Here is an 18,608-nt window from a genome sequence, read left to right as displayed (position 1 = left end):
CTGGATGCCTTGTCCTATCATAAAAGACTGATTACTTCAAGAATAATGGAATATTAGACAAGCATGTCAGAACTACCTTTTCCAAGTAAAATTAAAATCAATTTTCAAGCAGCAATGAAAGAACAAAATGAAGCAAAAGGAAAATTGCTTGCAACCGTCAAATCTCATAGGAGAGATTTTGTAATTAGGTAGTTTCTCAACAACAGTGGCAAAAACATCTTCAGACTCAAATGAAACAAAGTTAAGGCATTTATTTTAGAGTACTGTTGTGCAAGCCAGGACAATACCTAAACTTGACCTGGTAAGTTCCCATTGCTTCTTCCAGCATTTCCAAAACTTTTATTCATGTTTTTACTAAGAAATACACAAAAGAAACATTTTGACCTAGGAGTAAATCAGACACTACTGTCACCAGTATCTGATGCAACTGGGGAGAGGTATAAATTTGAAAAAACAGATATATCCCAATTATAAAAGAGATCTAGACAATTACCCATCGCTAATATGCACTCAGCTTATCTCCCCCCCCCAAAATAAATAAATCACCAAATAGAGGAAAATGGAGTCATATGAAAGGTTCCAAGTATTATCTTTTATTTGCTCTGCCAGAACTAAAATATTATTCCCAGTTTTATGAGTATTATCAAATTTGGGGGATTAAGAAAGAGGAAGCATTTAATAGAAAGACCCAGACTTAACAACACTGATGCAAAACTGAAAGTATGCAGCACATTAATGAAAATTAGACATTAAATTGGGAGTAGCTGAAAACAAAGAACACAAAAGGACCCAGAAACATTATAAACAATTGCAGTAAAGATTTTCTGCAAGTTTATATATGTAGGAATAGAGTAAATGCGAGGTTAAAGATAGTGTCAAGACAGTTTTGGTATAAGAGCACAGGACAGCTTGTTCAGAAATTTTTAGCATACAGCAACAAAATTGGTAAATTCTATTGAGCTGCATATTCAAAGGTTATGCCATAGAGAAGTAAAGCATCCTAGCAAACTGCACTCAAAGTATATTCAGTTTTAACTACTACGTTATGTAAAAGAAACAAAACTCAAAGTCATTCAAAGAGGGGAAAAAAAGGTAATGGTATTACAGAAGCTGATAGACAGGGAAGGATTCAGAGGCCATAATTATGCACACTGGGTTGGTTAAAAGACTATCCAAGTTACATTTGAGAAAAAAATTGTAAAAACAAAGACATTGCTTTGGGTGGTTCACAGGGATAACGACAAGGAGAAAAGGAAGAAAGTTTTGGCATAGCCGTATTAAGAACATCCTGACAGGGAAGCTGCTTCAAGCAGTTTTGATAATAAGATTGCAACAAACCTAGGCGACTGAATCGTGCTAGCAAAATGGCAATCTGCTATTACCGAAAGCTAAGTATATGGTACACCATTAAAAACAGAGTTCATAAAGAATGAAAGAAATATATTTCAGAAATGGTCAATGAAGTAGCTTGTGGGTTTAATGTAAACTAGTGCAGAAAGGTGCTCTTGACTCTAATGCTAAAAACCAGAACTCATGACAATGAATTTCTTTCAATTTACTAGTAATATGAAGATGGAAAAATGTTCTTCAACTGCAGCAAAAAGAGGCAACGGGGTCTGAAGATTTATTCAACAAATATTATAAAAAGAGGACAAGGGAAACTATTATACCATCATACAACTGTCAGGATGAGGCCCTGTCAGGAGTTCTGTATCCAAGCTCGGAGCACTTTCCTTCCATCAGGATGGCAAATTCTTGAGAAGATACAGGGAATAGCTTCTAATTGATCAGCTAAAAGTTAGAAGAGTACAGGACTGGATCAGCTAGAGTTTAGAAACAAAGAGGTTACAAAGACACGGGGAAGGGGGAAGGAAAGAAGAGGAAAACTTACTGCAATGTGAAAAAGAAATTATTCACATTAGAGTAATAAAAACACAATCACACACGGTTCAGAACAAGACTTAAATTGTTACCATCACCACCACATTTGGGGGCATTTTCCTTCTCTCCAACTAACACACAACAGAATTCCCTGCTGTCAGGAAACCGTATAAAGCTGATGTGCAACTCTATCACCCCAAAGAAGCTTTGGGGGAGGTTCAGGCTCTTCAAAACACCCTCTGAAGCTGACTAGTCACGCATTTAAAGGGCAAAACTTGCATACAATTTTTGCTCACTAAACATGGTACTAAAAACAACCAATTTCTACAGAAAATAAGTAATCTTTGCTTTATTAGGACACACCTTCAAATTTTCAGGCACTCTGCCTTTTCAGAAGAGCTAGATGGGCAAGCCAAACGTCTCATATTTTCTCTGAATACAGAGGTAAACTACTGATAGACCTACCATTTCTTGAACATTTATAGCCAAAATTTAAAATCCTTACCTGGCATACAATTAACTGACAATACCGATCACACAGACTCAAGGTCAACAACAGTTTCTCCTTTAACTTTCACTACAAAGTCCATTCTTTCCGATTCAGTAACCTATCTCACTTCTTCATTGCTCTATATGATGCAAAGGACACAAGCTTCAGGTTAAGACTACATTTAACAGCAACATGCCACAACACAGAAGAACATGAATCCCCAAAAGATGATTATAACCAGAGTATTGATGTTTTGGTTTTTTTTTTTTTTTTTTTTTTTTTGAAATTATTCTTTAATTTTATTCCTGCTGCAGCTGCAAGGTTTCTCAGAGGCACTGAAACTCGATTTCAAGTCGGCCGGTCCGGAGGAACCCTCTACAACACACTGCTAAGCCATTCCAGAACGCAAATAGTTCACCTTATTCTTTGCACTCCCTTCCCCCACCCCTCCCCCCAAAAAAGTTTGTCTTGCTTCAGTTTCAAGCCATTAGATCTTGTTACACAGTGTATTTTCCGCTCCCCACAGAAGTAATAGCAGGTGACTAAATTATTCCTTCATCTCTCACTAAACTAAACGGATGCAGTCTCTCTCTACAATACTCTCCAGTGCGTCCATCCATATTATTTTCAAAACTTTTCTCTTTGTTACCACTATCTTTCTTGAACTGCAAACTTAAAAAATAAAATAAAATAAAATGTATTCTGGAGGCAACTGCACCATTCTGGATAACGATGACAACAGCTCCTAGCTGACATTTTCATCTATGCAAAGAAATGTGAGGTTGGCCTGTGGGGCCTAACGCCACCTGCTCAGCAGAATCTGTCTCAGCATCCTAAACAACATTTTGGAGGTAGTGCTTGCTTTGGAATACATCTATTCCCAGAACAGTTCACATTTTAAATACAACCTTATAGCTGGCACAGCTGACTCTCCTTACACCTTATACGTTGGATCACTTCACACTGCTAGCTAGGCTAGCTTCCTCATGAATCACCTATTTCTTTGGGTTTATCTCATTTGAAATTTTCAATTCAATTGTTTTTCTTCACCTCACCAAATGTTCCTGTTCACCATTGTAGCAACCAGTATTGCTTTCTTAGTTTTCCAAAACCTCAGTCTTTCAAGATGTAAGCTGTGAAATAAGAAACATCTGGCCTAACTGAGCTCCTCAAACTACTTTAGGTAAGAACAACATCCAAGTATCTCCACTGCATCCAAAATCCACTCAACTACAAAAAGTAGATGCTTGGTATAAAACAACAAAGAAAAGCCCACACGTTTTCGATAATCATAGCTGTTCAAAGTTCCAACCTTTGGGCTTGAAACATTATTTGACATTGCAAGAAGTACTCAGGACACTAATTCAACTAATTCTTCTTTACTCACCATTTTCTCCCTGTGCTGGCACTAAATTTGTAACAAAACGAGTAGGAAAACCTGTAATGCACAGAAAGCTTGGTAAGCGTACAGTGCACTACTATGCAAACCTCAACGCACCTTTCAGAAGGGGCTAGTAGCCGAGTGGATTTGGAGCCTTTATCTGCACATTGAGAGTTATAACTGACCTTTTCCTATTAGCACTGGTAGCAGCATGTTTTTCGCAGAACTATATGTAAACAGCTATAAAACACTGTTTCTAGATCACAGTCTCCAGCCGTAAGAAAGTTTAAATTAGCAAAACAGGATGGGGCATCACTACATCTTTAGGCTCGAGACAAGACTTTCACAAGACCCTGAAGGAACCAAAGGCTACCTAGATAAGCTGCAGGATACACAGCTGTTCTCTCAAACACAACATAAGGGTTTTCTGCTTCTCCTTAACCGAAACACAAAGCCAAAAGTGACAAAATCAGAAGACCACATGGTAAGTATAAGGCAAATGGAATCCCTGAGGCACGTCTATGCAAATTTTTGCTAACATCTTAAAGTGCTGGGAAACAGAACTACCAACACCATAGCGGATCTGTGGAAAACAAAGGCAGCTCACCTTTCAAGTCAAATCAGTTTGTAAGAGTAAAGCCACACGAACAGCTGTAGAGGGCTTCTAAGCCTGTTTGCAGATACATGAAACAGAACATTAACCGGCTGTAAGAACTTACCAGCAGGCTGTAATCCCCTTATTTGAAACTTGATTTAGCTAAATCCTAACCACTAGTTCTTGTCCCTAAACATTAGGGGAGTCAAAACACAGCAGAATATGATTTTTATCTTCTGGTAAATATAATTAATTTAATTTAACAATTAATTTTGCTGAATATTTTACAAAGGAATTTAAGTCTCATCGAGCAATGCTATATTGCCCTTTCAGAACACACACATATGCACATTTTAAAACATAGCCAGCATGAAAACACTCCAAATTACATTTGCCATTACAAATGACTGTGACTACTATTACAAGTCCTGAATCCAATGACCAGTGATTGGGGCAAACATTTTTAAAGACTGCTTTTGTCCTTTGTTTTTCTGATTTTGAAGTGTTATAACTAATGCTCTTCCCGTACATCATGCTTGTTAAATCTGGTACTTGCAGGGTTCGCTCACCCACGGCACAACACTAACACCACACGCTGAAGAAAATGAAGGTTATTCATTCTACTACTCTTTGTAATACTCTCCCACAGAAAGAGAATGAAGTCCCATTAATTGAGAGATTTGAATTAATCTACGGACAAGAAAAAATTAGTATGGGGTTACAATGCTGTACCATTCTAAATATGAAAAGTTATTTTTCACCTCAACCTTCACGCTTTATTTTGTGTGACCCTTGTACCTAAGAAATAACCATTTTCTTCCACCTGCATCATCTCTTCTGACAATAAACTTCTCTTTTCAATCTCTTGAATACTGAAGGGCTGCCTGAGAACATGACTGCTTGACCTTCAATTATTAGTATACAGAGAGATGACTATCTGTTCACTTGAGAATCACGTACGAGTAAGTTAACTCAACTTTAAACCTCCAGCATCACTTTTTTTTTTTTTTTTTTTTTTTTTTCAAAAAGCAAACTCATGAAAAGCAGGAAGCCACTGGAGTTTGCTGTTGTTGTTTTAAGATCCAGCACTGGCACAGGTCTCTGCCACACTGCTGCTCAGACACTAGACTACTAGATGAAATCCAAAGCACTACCGTTCCCTAAGCAGGCAGGGCACCGACGCTAGAACAGAAGAACATGATCTTACAGGCAAGGCAGAAATAAGTATAGGAAAATACAAATCTACTTTTAACTATGGGAAATCCCTCTCTGATAGGATGTAGGGATTTTAAAATTTCTGGGTCAATAAAACCACTCATTAATAATATTTTAAAATGTTGATTAACTAGAGTAGATTTTATACTCTGATTTCAGGCGAGATTTAAGAATTGTAGAAAGTTTTTCTTATTCCACATCCTTCAGAAGTGTTTCCAATTAAAAGCACTTATTTGCCATATATGGATACAGCATATACATGCCTGGCATTTTTATGGTAAACAAGATGACTAATTAAATGAAACAAAATCCACACCCAAAAGCAATTTCTAGACAACAACCTAGTCCAGACCTCCAGGCCAGAACTCAGTAGGAATACATATTCTTGAGCTAATTTTAATCCAACTCACACAAGTACTGATGGAAGTCCTTACGCCAAGACCCCGCAAAGTATCTCAGTGGCTCTGGGTACTTAATTCAATCAAATGTTATGTTGCCACAGCTTCACTTCTTGTACCTGATTAAACTAGTTCGGGAGATCTCCGTATCTTGCATTCACACTAATGTGAATTACACAATACTTTTTTTAAGATGGTATACGTTCAATGGGAACTCTCACCGGTTTAAGCTCTAATTACAAATGCTCAGTAGCATATTCATTAGAAAAATCAGAGAGAAGTGGTAACAGTGGCAAAAGATATCCAAAGGGATCACAGTTTCTCGAATTCTGGGTGGTTCAATTGCACACCAGCGCTATACTAGTGTCCTGCCTGATTTAACGGCAGCCAAAGTTATGCTCCCCAAATGCTAAAGCTGCAAAACTGAGAAATACCATCTTAGAAGTTTCAAGCATTCAACTGAATTCCCCTCCTCGCTCTTTCCGCTACAAAACACAGCCTCTCAGTCCAACACAAAACACAAGTTCAAGAGGACAAATACATCAAAGGAATCATAAAATGCATCTGTAAGCTCAAACCAAACATAAGCACACAAGTCAAGGAAGAAGATCTGCTGTTATTGTAGTTTAACTTAAATTCTTAAATCTACCAATCAACTCCGTAACATGTCCTGTAAAGGGAAGAGTTTCCCCAAGCAGTAATAAATTCACCAAGGGAAGGCATTTTTACAAGGCAAACCAAACAAAGCCTGCTTTGCCTATGTTTTTTCACAGTTATTAGAAGTGGCTGGTTTGTTTGTCCCCCCCTCCCAACACATACTGATGTGGAGTATATGCTAACTCTCACTAAATCATAACCCTGAACCCCGATTCCAAAGCGTATATAAAGGGAAAAAGCATCTCTGAAGATGACCGGACAGCCATGCCTACAACCTCTGTTAACATATACCTGTACAAATTGAAAACAGTCAAGTAATTACAAAATGTAAAACTAAGACATTGCGGAGTTGTTTAAAAAGTCTGGCATCCTACACCAACACTTAAGTTATGAAATAGATGCCCTTCCAAGAGGGTCATTTTTTTAGATCAATATTTGACCATTAATCCCCAAACAGGGATATTTGTTACAATACCAAGTAAAATACTCTTTATTTTGAGAATATTCAGTGACTATCTCTATATTATTATACAAAGGCATTGGTAGCAGATGCCTTGTTAATACTGTATTTACAGTTTGGAAGAACATTTGTAATTATTAAAACAGTTCTTCCACACTGTTAATACAGTATGTTCTTCCAAAAAGACAAGATTCACAACTCTCCAACTTCTCAGATGTTAGCAAATTAAGTTGTGGTTTGTCAGCTTGTGATTCGACAAGTACCCCCAAGGGATTATACAAAATAAAACTAAGAACAAGCCTACTGCCTGTAGCCTTAAATTTGCACACTTCAAATTGAAAATTTGCAAGAACTGACAAAATAAAAGGCTAGATGGCTATCAGCTAAAAACATGCTTTATGAAATGTAATAATCTGATCATGTGTGATCAGTGAAATTAAAAGCATTTCAGCATAATGTTTTCCTACAGAAAGCACGTCCAAAAGATGACTGTATCTACTGTAGTGGAAAGTTCTGTCATACTATTTCTCTTTTTAATAGTTTTTCAGAGGCTGAAAAGTGAGTCTTTTCAGTGAAATACTAAAAATTCTTTTTTCAAAATAGTGACCACCTGTTATAACTCTTAAGAGCTGTGTCCACAGTGTTAATCCTGCATGCAACCTACTTCACCCCAAAATAATCCAGTTAGCTGTACCTGTCTGGAGCTATGCCTGTACCTGCAGCAACTCCTCCATCCTAAAAGTGAAGTGATGTTATATCACAATTACTCAGTAAAAGTAATCAATCTGAACTTTAAAATGTACATTAAGCTGGTTCTACAGGCTACAAGAGGGGGAGAAACATCTATAGCCACTGGAAGGAGCACCACTTTTTACATCCTTCACTTCGCAGATTTGCAGAGAGGCTGTCAATAGCTCATTTACTCTGACCTACGACAGAGAGTAATGGTATTTCCTTGGTATCAGACAGGCTCTGTCAGATTACTTGAATATTCTGTTCAGCTGCACCAGACCACCAGTGCTTTTGCTTTAACTAACCAAAAAAAGCTACAACCCCTCAACTAAAAAAAAATTCAAATGCACTTTATAGGCAGACAAGGACAAAGCAATCTGACTAGCAAAAAGAGCTTACAGCCATTCCATACTTTCTGACCTCTCTGCCAGAATGTAGGAAGGAAAATGCATGGACCCAACATACCAATTTAAAAGATTCTGGATATACCACAGTTGGAACACAGATAGATGTATCGCCAAACCTTTTTTTGTTAGAAAAAACAAGAAGATTTAAAAAAGAAAAAAAAAGTCTTAAGTACTAAAAGACTATTTACATATCATCCTAAGCAAATGAAAGGAAGAGGTAAATTCCTTCCTGCACTGCAGTACAGATGCACATGCAAATGTTATCAGTGGCAAAAAGACAGGGCTCTTGACGAATAGAGTTACACTGCGGAGTGGGTGAAAGAGAAAATGTGCAAGTTAGAGGGGAGATCTGGAAGAACGAACAAACAGAATGAAAGCTAGCACACACAGATTTCTCCAGCAACGCTGAACAACTATAAATCCTTTTAACTGCTCTGTCCTACATAATTTGAAGCTTTCTTGATCAAGCATAAATTAGGTAATTTTTAGTACAAGCTTCCCCAATTAACTGCAGATATTAAAGCTACTAAGAAATAATCCCAGGGCAGCATCATATTTAGACTTAGTCTACTCTTTGTATATGAAACTTTAATTTGAAAAAGCAAGATCAGTACATTCCCCAGTCTAAGAGAAAACACACATTAAGGCAGACATTGGAATGTTTCAACTATTCCATAAATTCGCACTAAACACACTGAATATTGCAGGACTTAAGTTTAACAATAGCCAAAACAGCATGATACAGAAATGCACAATCAGGATTCCCAAAGAATATCAATCCTACCATGTATCCACAACACAGAATAAGTTACAAAAGAAGCTGATCTTTTAAGGCATCGGTCTGACCTAACCCAGAGCTGCAAACGTTAAGTTATATCCTGAAAACCAGTATTTCTGTTGATTTCAGCTGTTACGTACTAAAAATATTACACCCCCTCATTTAAAAATTGTGATTTCCACCTTTTGGAGGATTACTGTCAAGTCCAAAGCTCACACCTAACAGCAAAACTGAGTACATCAGGGCTCAAAATAAGCGTATCTCCCCTTGGTTAACATTAAAAGAATGCTTGATTTTTATTAATTATACTCTTAAAAGCATGAAGTGCCTGGTATCAGCTGCCTTAACAACAACAAAAAAAAATATATATATATATATCTATTTTAAATGTGAAAGCAAAATTTGAACCTGTAGCAGCAGAAGGTTCTTCAGTTCTGTCAGTAACAGAGGAAGGCTCAGTGTCTTCAACTTTTTCTTCTTTTAAGCTGGCATCTGCACTGAGTACTGTAGTATGTAAAGCATCTCCAGAAGATGCTTTTTCACTGAAATTTTCGCCAGTTTCAACAGGAATTTCTAATTGAACTAGAAAGGAGGAAAAAATTTTGAATGAGTAAGATGTACACAAAAGCATATACCAAAACACCCACGTGTGTGTTCATCACATTACAGTGGAGATGAACATCCATTTACAATGAGATTGTTTGCTGTTATATTAGCACAAAGTTAAGTTTTTAAACACCACAGCTACTTGTAGCAACCCTCTGGATTTTCAACTGCTTAAACTTGCACAGGCTGCTAGTTCATTATAGCCTGATACAGAATAGGTCTACTCAAACTATTATCACAGATTCCCCTGTGAGGAAAAGGCAGTGAAGCAGGAGGTAGAAAAAGTTATTTCTACACAGTGTAATATAGAAAAAGGGTGTGCTCTTGTTTTAGTGTTCAACAAGTGGATTAAACTGTAAATTTAACTTTTAAACTACTTCCCAAATCAAAAGAACATTAAACATCAATTAGTTCGCTTCTACAAGTATAACCTGCATCTCTTTAAAAACAGCTCATTAAGTGTTCAGGAAACCAGCAGAGCTCTTCTTTGCAAGGCAGCTGAGGATCCAGTTAGTTATCCCTCTGTTGACAAAAGCTCCCTACTACACAGGGGAAATGCTAGGGTTACTGACAGAGAGGAAATCAAAAGCAAAGGAAGGGCAATCAGAGCAGCAGAGACTGAGATAAGCTTTCCTTGGGCTTATCCTGCACTGCTGCTGAAATCAGGTTCGTTTTAATTGCAGATATATAATCTGCAGGTTACGCAAGTGAAAATATGGTGCTTGTAACAACTAAAAGCTTCCATGCCACCATATGTTCAGGCTATACCAGGAAGCTACTTACCCTTCTCAAGTTCCTTTGGGTTAGATAACGTATCTTTCAAAGGCTGAATTTCTGTTGAAGTTGTTGTGACGTGATCTGTATTTACAATCTCATGGCTAACGCTAGAAGAGAGCCTTGAAGATCGCCTCCTAATCTGGTCTCTCTCACGGTTATCTGAAGAGCTTTTCAATTTTTCCTGAGCTAGAAAACAGAAATCTGATAGTACTACGCAGCTCACAGGCGCATTTGAAAGACTTCCCTCCAAGCACTAGTTTGAAGTTGTGGTAATTAGGCCTCTGTAAAAGCTACAATCACATCAACAAATTTATATAAGCACAAAAAAAGGGGCTAAAGTTTCTCGTACATGTTTCTTAATGTTTCAGATATTCTGTTAGTAACAGATTTTAAATTAGAATACAGCTATCTTAATGATAAAGCATTGTTTTGAACAACAACTATCCCACAGACATTTGCAATATAAGACATTAGATCGGACAGTTCAGAAACACAAACAGCTTTGACCCTATGCTGGATAATACATGACCTGCAATTTTTAGGTTTTACGGTCCTCTAGAAGGGGTGGGGGGAGAAATTACTTTAGATGGCCCTCACCTCTTTGTTTGTGATACTACCATAGATAGTAATTTGCTTTCTTGATCAACACACTGAAGTTCTTCAACATCACTATATAGCATATCAAGACAAAGTAGAAGCTATTAGACTGCAATGACATGAATGTGTATCAAATGTTAAAGCTGACTTTTTTTGCTTTTTGGTTTTTTTTTTTCTTTTTCAAACAAGCAATGTGGTAGATTCTCCATATAATAAGCAAAAACAGATAGTTTCTTAGGAAAAGGCTTTTTGGACTCTCTAAATATTGGAGAGAATATAACCACTCCTGCCCCTAAAGCCTGTGAATTTCTACATGAAAATTGTCAGCCTGCGGCTCCTCTATCCAATCCAACTTTCAAAATTTGGAAAAGAATTTCAGCATAATGGTGTTATATACAAATAGTTTAAGGCCAGTTTAAGAAAAGCAGGTGCTGCCTTTAAGCCATTTTTTGTATCACGTCATGATTAATATTACAGATTTCTTTTTATTCCACTTAAGCTTTAGAAACTTATTTGTACAAGTACTGTGACAGTTAAATACCAAAAATACTCACACAAGCTTTTTTCGATCCTGGGACGCTTTGATGGAACTTCACCTCCTTTAGGTATTTTCCGACGTCTTAACTCTAAAGTTATGGGCTGCAGCGTTTGAGAACTTTGCTCTACATATATACATAGAAAACAAAAAGTTGACTGGATGTGAAGCTGGGAAACTCACTAAAACAAGTTCGTACGTCTTACTATTTATTCCTTTATGAAAAGCATAAACCATTCAGATCTCCATACCTAGTTTCACCTGGCTTTCCTATATCTACATATTAGGATTGACTCCTACTGCTGGCATATTTTACAGTTATACATGAAGATTATTTGCCTAAACCTAATCTCTGACCAAACCACTAAAAACCTCTAAATCTGAAGAACAAGTATGCTCTTAGCTGTCCTAACCAAGCCTGAATAAAGATGAGTTAAAAAAAAAAAAAAAAAAGAAAGTCTAAACTTCTAGAAACTTTGAGGCTGCAAACAGAACAGCAAAACACTTTTCATTCTCTTACGTAAGTTTATAGGGGCTTCCACAATATGCCCTAAACAATCTACGTTCAACTACATACCTGTTGGAGGCGTTATTGGTGGCCTTCCACGTTTTCGTTTAGTTTCTTTTACGTTTTCCTGTGGACTCTTTACATTGTCGTTCTCAGGCTTCTTCTCAATTTGTGTATCTACTGAATATTCCATATCATTCTCTGATATATTCTCTTTATCTTCTTTTCCATTCTTAGATATATTTTTCTCAGAGACCTTGCCTTTTTCTGAGATGACTATCAATTTTCCCTCTTTATCAGGTTGCTTAACCCTTTTCTCAGTCTTTAATGTCTTTTCATCCTTGTCTTTCTTTGCATTATCTGTTGCTTTCCTCTGTTCTTTAAATTTCTCCCGCTTTTCAGGAGATGACGGAATTTCATTACCTCTTTCTTTAGGCTTAGCATTACCCACGATATTCTAGAATGAAAAGAGTGACATGAAAACTAACTTCTGGCAATCTGAAAGTCCTCCCCCCTACCCCAGCTTTGTATTTAGCAGGCTTTTGCATTTTTGACCAGCTTTCAAAGAAAAAAAAGGCATGTCTCACTCTAGTGCAACCCACGCGTTAGAACTTCAAGGCACTTGAACTGTTTGAAGACTTATGGAGCAGACACATACTGGTTTATCAAGATAACAAATACTAGGTAGCCATTTGACATAGGTAACTGATTTTGAGAATTAAATAAGAAATGATTTCTCTTATTTACTAAAATTCCAAATGAAGTTACACATTCTAACTTTATGTTCCAACATAATGAAAACTTTGATTTTTTCTATACCTTTGTCTAAGAACTAATTTAGTCACCGCTAGCATTAATAAAACTACAGATACACAATGAGACACCAAAGAAGTCAAATACAAATACTTAAATCATAAACCTCAGCCAAAACCATAATAAGGTTGCCTCCACAGCCTAAAGTTTGTACTAAGACAGTAGAAGCAACAGGTATTTTCACAGAAGGAAAAGGCTGGCAAAGAATATCAAATGAAGATACAGAGAAGAGGCTTCACTCATGAACTCATTCATTAGTCTCAACATTTATCCTTCAGTTTAGAAACAGACTCAAAGCCTCTTAACAGTACACAAGGTAGACAGGTGGCCATTACCTTTAAAAAAAAAAAAAAAAAAAAAAAAAAAAAAAAAAAAAAAAAGACATCTTATATTCATCAAGGAAATTAAAAGAAAAAGCAAAACAAAACACAGATTAAGAACCTGAAAACTCTAGCTTCGGATTTTACTGTCAAACCCTTGCATTACCAGGCCCACGTAACAAAAACACACAAGCAAGCTCACAAGGAGACTAGGATGGATTCACAAGTGCTAGCTTCTGGGGCTCAAGTAAGGCTTGCTAAAGGGTCAAAAGACTCTGGAGGATCCATGATAAGCAAACGTAGGTCACTAATGCAAAGCAGCTCTAAAAAGTCCAGTCTGGTCACACACTTACTCTTGGAGGAGGACCTGAAAACCTAAGGACACCCTCAGTTTTTCCCCTCAAAGCTTGTCCAATTTGAGACATATACACTGGTTTTCTTTTTCTTTTTTTTTTGTTATTTTTACAGGCAAACCTGAAGGAACTACCTTATCCTGAACACATAACTGACATGCAGTTTAAGAAATATTTTCAAGCCTTCCACATTGCCTGAAATAGCCCTAAAATCTGTGCAAAATCTTTACTAGTTAAAAGGAATACCCCACAAATAGACACAAAAGAAAGACAGTAAGTTTTTAAAACTGTAAAGATGCATGGAAAACTGTTCGCCCTATAACATAGTAGTTTTTTTAAAACACAATCTAGTCACTTAGTTGAGTCCTCCCACCAGTATTATCGGATCAAAGTCTGCAAAATCCCTCTCCACCTCCTCATGCCAGTAGATCAAACAAAGTTCTGGGTTCCACCTGAAGATTTCAACTACTTTCTGAAAAAACACACTGAGTTATACTCAACTTTAAAACAGGTATTAAGAAATCAATTTTAGGTTAGTTTTATAAATTCCTCTACAATCTGTTAGCATAAAATAAAAAACTACGTATTGTAAGCTTACTGTCCTACTCTCTTCTATGTACTGAAGAATATCATCAGAGCACCATAGCCTTTTTTGAGTTTTACCTATGGTTAAAGTCAACAGAAGTCTTTTGCTATATTTGAAAAAGTTAGGGTTAATGTTTTTTTTTCCTTCACTCTTACAGTACAGATTAAGACACAAACAAGGTCAAGAATCAGCCAAATTCTTTCACGAAGACGGGACAACTCATGGAATAAGAGACTTGCTATGCCTTAGTTCTCACATGCAGGTTAAGTCCAGTAACCAAATCCCATAGCTGCACACTAGCTTGAGCAGCGCTATTTAAATCCTGCTTGCGACACTGGAAAAAGAATGGAAGTCAAGAGCACAGAAAAGGGCAAACAGCACAAGCACTAGGATACAGAAACAGTCTTCTTCCTTTCACAAAAGTCTCTCATTCAAAATTACATGCTAAAGACTGGTTTGTTATTGCTGTTACTGAACTGTACAGCAGCTGAGGAGTCACATAAAGTAACTGCAATCACTAACTTAATCAGCAAACGTACAAAATGACACATTTGTATTTAAAAAAAAAAAAACTTTAAATTTCAATTTTCTGAAATTTTTGTTCAGCTTGAGAGAACATCAAAAATCCTTAGTTGACCCTGTCCAGTAAGTTACTGATACAACACTCATTTTACCATGTTTTTTATGTAACACGAAACCAGTAAGAACATCCCTGTACCAAACAGTTCTCTGCTAGGGAACATCACGGATGCGCTTCATTAGCTGATCAGACCCATTCTAACACTACGCAGTGGGGGAAGTCGGATTTGCTTAGGTTTTTTCCCCCTTCCACTGATCCTACTGCCTGTCCCAGAACTTAATGGCTCCAACGAACAGAACCCTCCTTCTGACTGTGAGTCTAGATTATTCTTCTGTGTTTGGTCTTGTGTTAACATTGGCTTTAGTTTAACTAACCTTCCTCTTCCTGTTGCCTAATAACTTGAAATATTAATGAGCAACCAAGCTCCTTTCCAGCCATAGTATCGCTAGGCACAACAAGCTTAAAGAGGAGACAGGAAAAGACTTTGGACAAAGATCACAGGACTAGAAAGGCTACGTACCCCTTGGGAAAGAACCGGAACAGCTGGTTTAAGTTGCACAAAATACTGAGAATACACTTAGGTCTCATCAGTCCCTGTGCAATCTCTCCTCTTCCCACCACTGTCTTCCTATCTGTATGTGGATTCAAACTGATGCACTGGAAGACCGCAGTTTCTAGGCCACAGTCCCAAGAAATAAGCTTGATGCAATAAAATGGTGAATATGTACATCTGCTCCACTTTCCATGAGATGATTTTAACCATACTTGGCAGAGAGTTAACATGAAATGACTTTTTTTTCTTTAAAACTAAAAACTACTATAAAAATCAAACGTGGGAACTTGCACATTAATCAAAAACCTCAAAAAACCCTCAGACACTGCGTTCCATTAGCTGTGCTGCTCGCAGAACAATCTGATGTGAATAAAATATGAGGCATTAGAATATACATGAAATGTCTTAATCAAATCATCCTCAAAAAACTGAATGGTAAACACACTCAGCCTGAATTATCTGTTGATGTTATGAACTCTTAAAAGCTGTCTTCGCCTAAAAACATTCACACTGTGCGGGTGAAAGGCATTTTATCATCACTGTCCGATACAGCTTGTTATTCCCCCTATGAAACAGCAGAGAAACACTGCCACTGAAGAAGGCCAGCTTATTCTATTCCCTTCAAAAATCAGGCTTTTTAAACAAATAAAGTATGAGCTACATGTGTCTTCATGATTTCAGTCTTTCCTGCTGATGAACAGGAACAAGATGCTTTCCTTCCAGCAGCAGCAAGCTGCTACATTAGTGCTGTATCTGAATTTATATCTTAAGTCACTTACATTCACAACTGAGTCCTGAGGTCTCCAGTGGCCAAAATATTTTTTTTTAAACTTTCCTAGTGAGTTCTGTTTACTAACAAAAGTAATCTTTCCCTTTATGCTTTTTATGCCAAAGGACAGAGCAAAACATTGTAGTATAACTCATTTCTCAAGTTAAGAGAAATTTCCCAGCCAATGGCTGCACTGAAAATAAAACTTGAATTCCTTTCAAAACCTATCCAAAGCCATATGGAAAGCTCATAAACTCTCTAAAGGAGACAAAACATTTTGCCTTTCTTCTGCAGAATATTTATTAAGATTGTTGGAGTTAATGTATTAAAAAGGTAGGAATATTTCTCATGGCAATGACTATTCTTCTGGCAGTTCCCTTGTGAGTCTTAGTCAACTCTCTATCGGGCACAATTATTAGTGTTTGGAAGCTATTAACAGCACTTTGTAGCAAATCTGAAACAGTTTTCCCTCACAGTCTGGCAGATACACAATCTACAGACCTCCAAGGAATGGCATGCCTCTTCAAGACGGTCACAGATTTAAATTGTACTTATTAATAATTCATTATTGGAATCTATATTTAAGGCTTTTGTTTGGAAGGAGGTCCAATTCTGCATTCAAACTTATACTTGCAGAAAACTAAAAGCAAAAGTCATGCCTGAAAAACACAGACTACGGATACACCACAGGAATGCGTGTGGCAGGATTTGAAACTTAAAATCATTCCTGTAATGAAAGTTATCCAAAAGCAAATACTGAATACTTAGAAAGTTTTCTCCAGGTCATACAGGACCAAAACCTGCCAGCCTTTCCTATGATGTGTCCACAAACAAAAACTGTCTTTTTTAGCACTTTTTTTTTTTAAACTGCTCACTTCCTATCACTAGCTGAAGGTTGAAGTCATTGCACAGAGGAGGTGAAGGGTGGTAAAGCAGCCAAATTACGGAAACAGAACACAGCTAGAGAAAAAGCAGTGTTATCGTCTCCAAGCTGTGAACTGACAGATTACTGGACAATTTCCTTAAAGGGCTCAAGATAATCAACTAGTTCCTTTAGGAAAGGCTAATCTCCCCTCCATTTCATAGTTCCCATACACTTAATTTTTGATATACGTATTTTTAATCTAATCTCTAACTCAGCTAAAACAACTGAAATGTGTTTCAATAACCTACCACTACCTTTAGTACGTAAATTCTGAATCTTCCACTGATTTTACTTCATGAAGTGCATTCATGAGAACATGAAACTGAGAACTTTAAGTCATGCCATGATTTGCATCATCTTTTCATTTTAATGGCTTTCGTCTCAGATATACCACATGTCAGCAGTAGAAAAATTAAACACATTTCATACTTTTATAAGTAAGCAAACCTAGCCACTTCAACTGCCCATTTTATGCTAGCAGTGCAAACACATTACTTACCTGGTCTTTGGAAAAAGCTTTGACATGAATGTTTTTGACAGTCTGAACTACACCATCATAAAATTTCACAGTATATGTACCTAAAATTTGAAAACAAAGCACAACAGTTTAAAGATCAGAAGCTACCTAACAGAGCAGCTGGTTACAGTTCCAATATTGAAGCTGCATGTTAAGCTCTAAATAAAAGCTGCCTCATCAGTCTTGTTAGAAGACTTGAACAGTAGAGGTCTCTCTTCACAGGCCAGACAAGGGAGCAACAGTGAAATTAATAAAAATAATGATGGTAAGTGCACAATAAAGGTACACGTCAGATGGCAGAGTTGCTCCTTAGACACACTTCCCTGCCCAAATCCCAAAATATTTAAGGTAGAATAGTCTGAGGGATAATTACAAAGAATTATTTTCTTGCTCATGCAACTTTTACAGTAGCTGTAGACAAAGCACTGTCCTTCATGGTTAATTACCGATATTCAGAAAGAGGAAGCTTCTAACATTTTCTGTTTGTAAACAATTTTATTTAAGCTTTCTGCAGCTCCAACACTAGTTTTAGTACAGTTGCATGCATCTTGACAATGAATCTAACAGCAAAGAAACAGCTTTACCCAAATACATACTTAAAGCAATTACTGACCCCACTGTAAGTTTTAAATACAGATATTAACTTAGTTACACATGGAAAAAAAGAATTTACTGGTTTTGATTGGTATGAAAGAAGCTGCTAAGTCATTCCTCATGAAATTCTTCTCAAAGAACAACAGGTATCCAGCTTTAGCAGACAGGTGACAAAAACATCTGTAGATTCCTTGTTCTAGCACTGCACATAGCTAAGCAAATAGTCAGGAAGATATTAATGATTCTGTAATGAATAATTCAATTAGTCTGTAGTGATGGCCACAGCAAAGGAAGCTAAGATAAGGAACAGTTTCCAAGAAGGAATTACTTTAGAGTTTTCTCTACTGGTCATTTCCCAAATAAATAAATAACTAATCTCCAGATGTTCTAAAAAGCTTAAAAATAACTGAATGGGATCACCAGAAAAATATATGTTTTCATAAAACAAAAGTGTATCAGTTTCTGCAAAACAAATTAAGGGAGATTTAACACAATTATGTGAATTATACCTGGATATTTAATAATGGACCAAAATTCACTATTAAGAATGTAAAAGTATACTGAAGAGCCTTTCTGCAGAA

At 36.9% G+C, this 18,608-nt stretch overlaps 1 protein-coding gene across 8 annotated transcripts in view; it reads right to left on the bottom strand.

The window, feature by feature from the left end:
* Nucleotides 1-18,608, bottom strand: part of PHF20 (PHD finger protein 20) — a 77,922-nt gene that overhangs the window by 37,135 nt on the left and 22,179 nt on the right. For all 8 annotated transcript variants that reach the window (XM_064521341.1, XM_064521342.1, XM_064521340.1 and 5 more), the window contains 5 exons: nucleotides 17,416-17,495; nucleotides 12,087-12,474; nucleotides 11,529-11,636; nucleotides 10,384-10,563; nucleotides 9,403-9,576 (listed from right to left, as the gene is read on the bottom strand). In XM_064521341.1, the coding sequence (XP_064377411.1) occupies nucleotides 9,403-9,576; nucleotides 10,384-10,563; nucleotides 11,529-11,636; nucleotides 12,087-12,474; nucleotides 17,416-17,495 (930 nt within the window). The remainder of the gene's footprint in view (nucleotides 1-9,402; nucleotides 9,577-10,383; nucleotides 10,564-11,528; nucleotides 11,637-12,086; nucleotides 12,475-17,415; nucleotides 17,496-18,608) is intronic.

This window comes from Dromaius novaehollandiae, chromosome 16 (assembly GCF_036370855.1).
Source record: "Dromaius novaehollandiae isolate bDroNov1 chromosome 16, bDroNov1.hap1, whole genome shotgun sequence".
Taxonomy (NCBI): domain Eukaryota; kingdom Metazoa; phylum Chordata; class Aves; order Casuariiformes; family Dromaiidae; genus Dromaius; species Dromaius novaehollandiae.
Note: the sequence above shows the minus strand (reverse complement) of the source record. Positions and strands in the feature narration are given on the sequence as shown.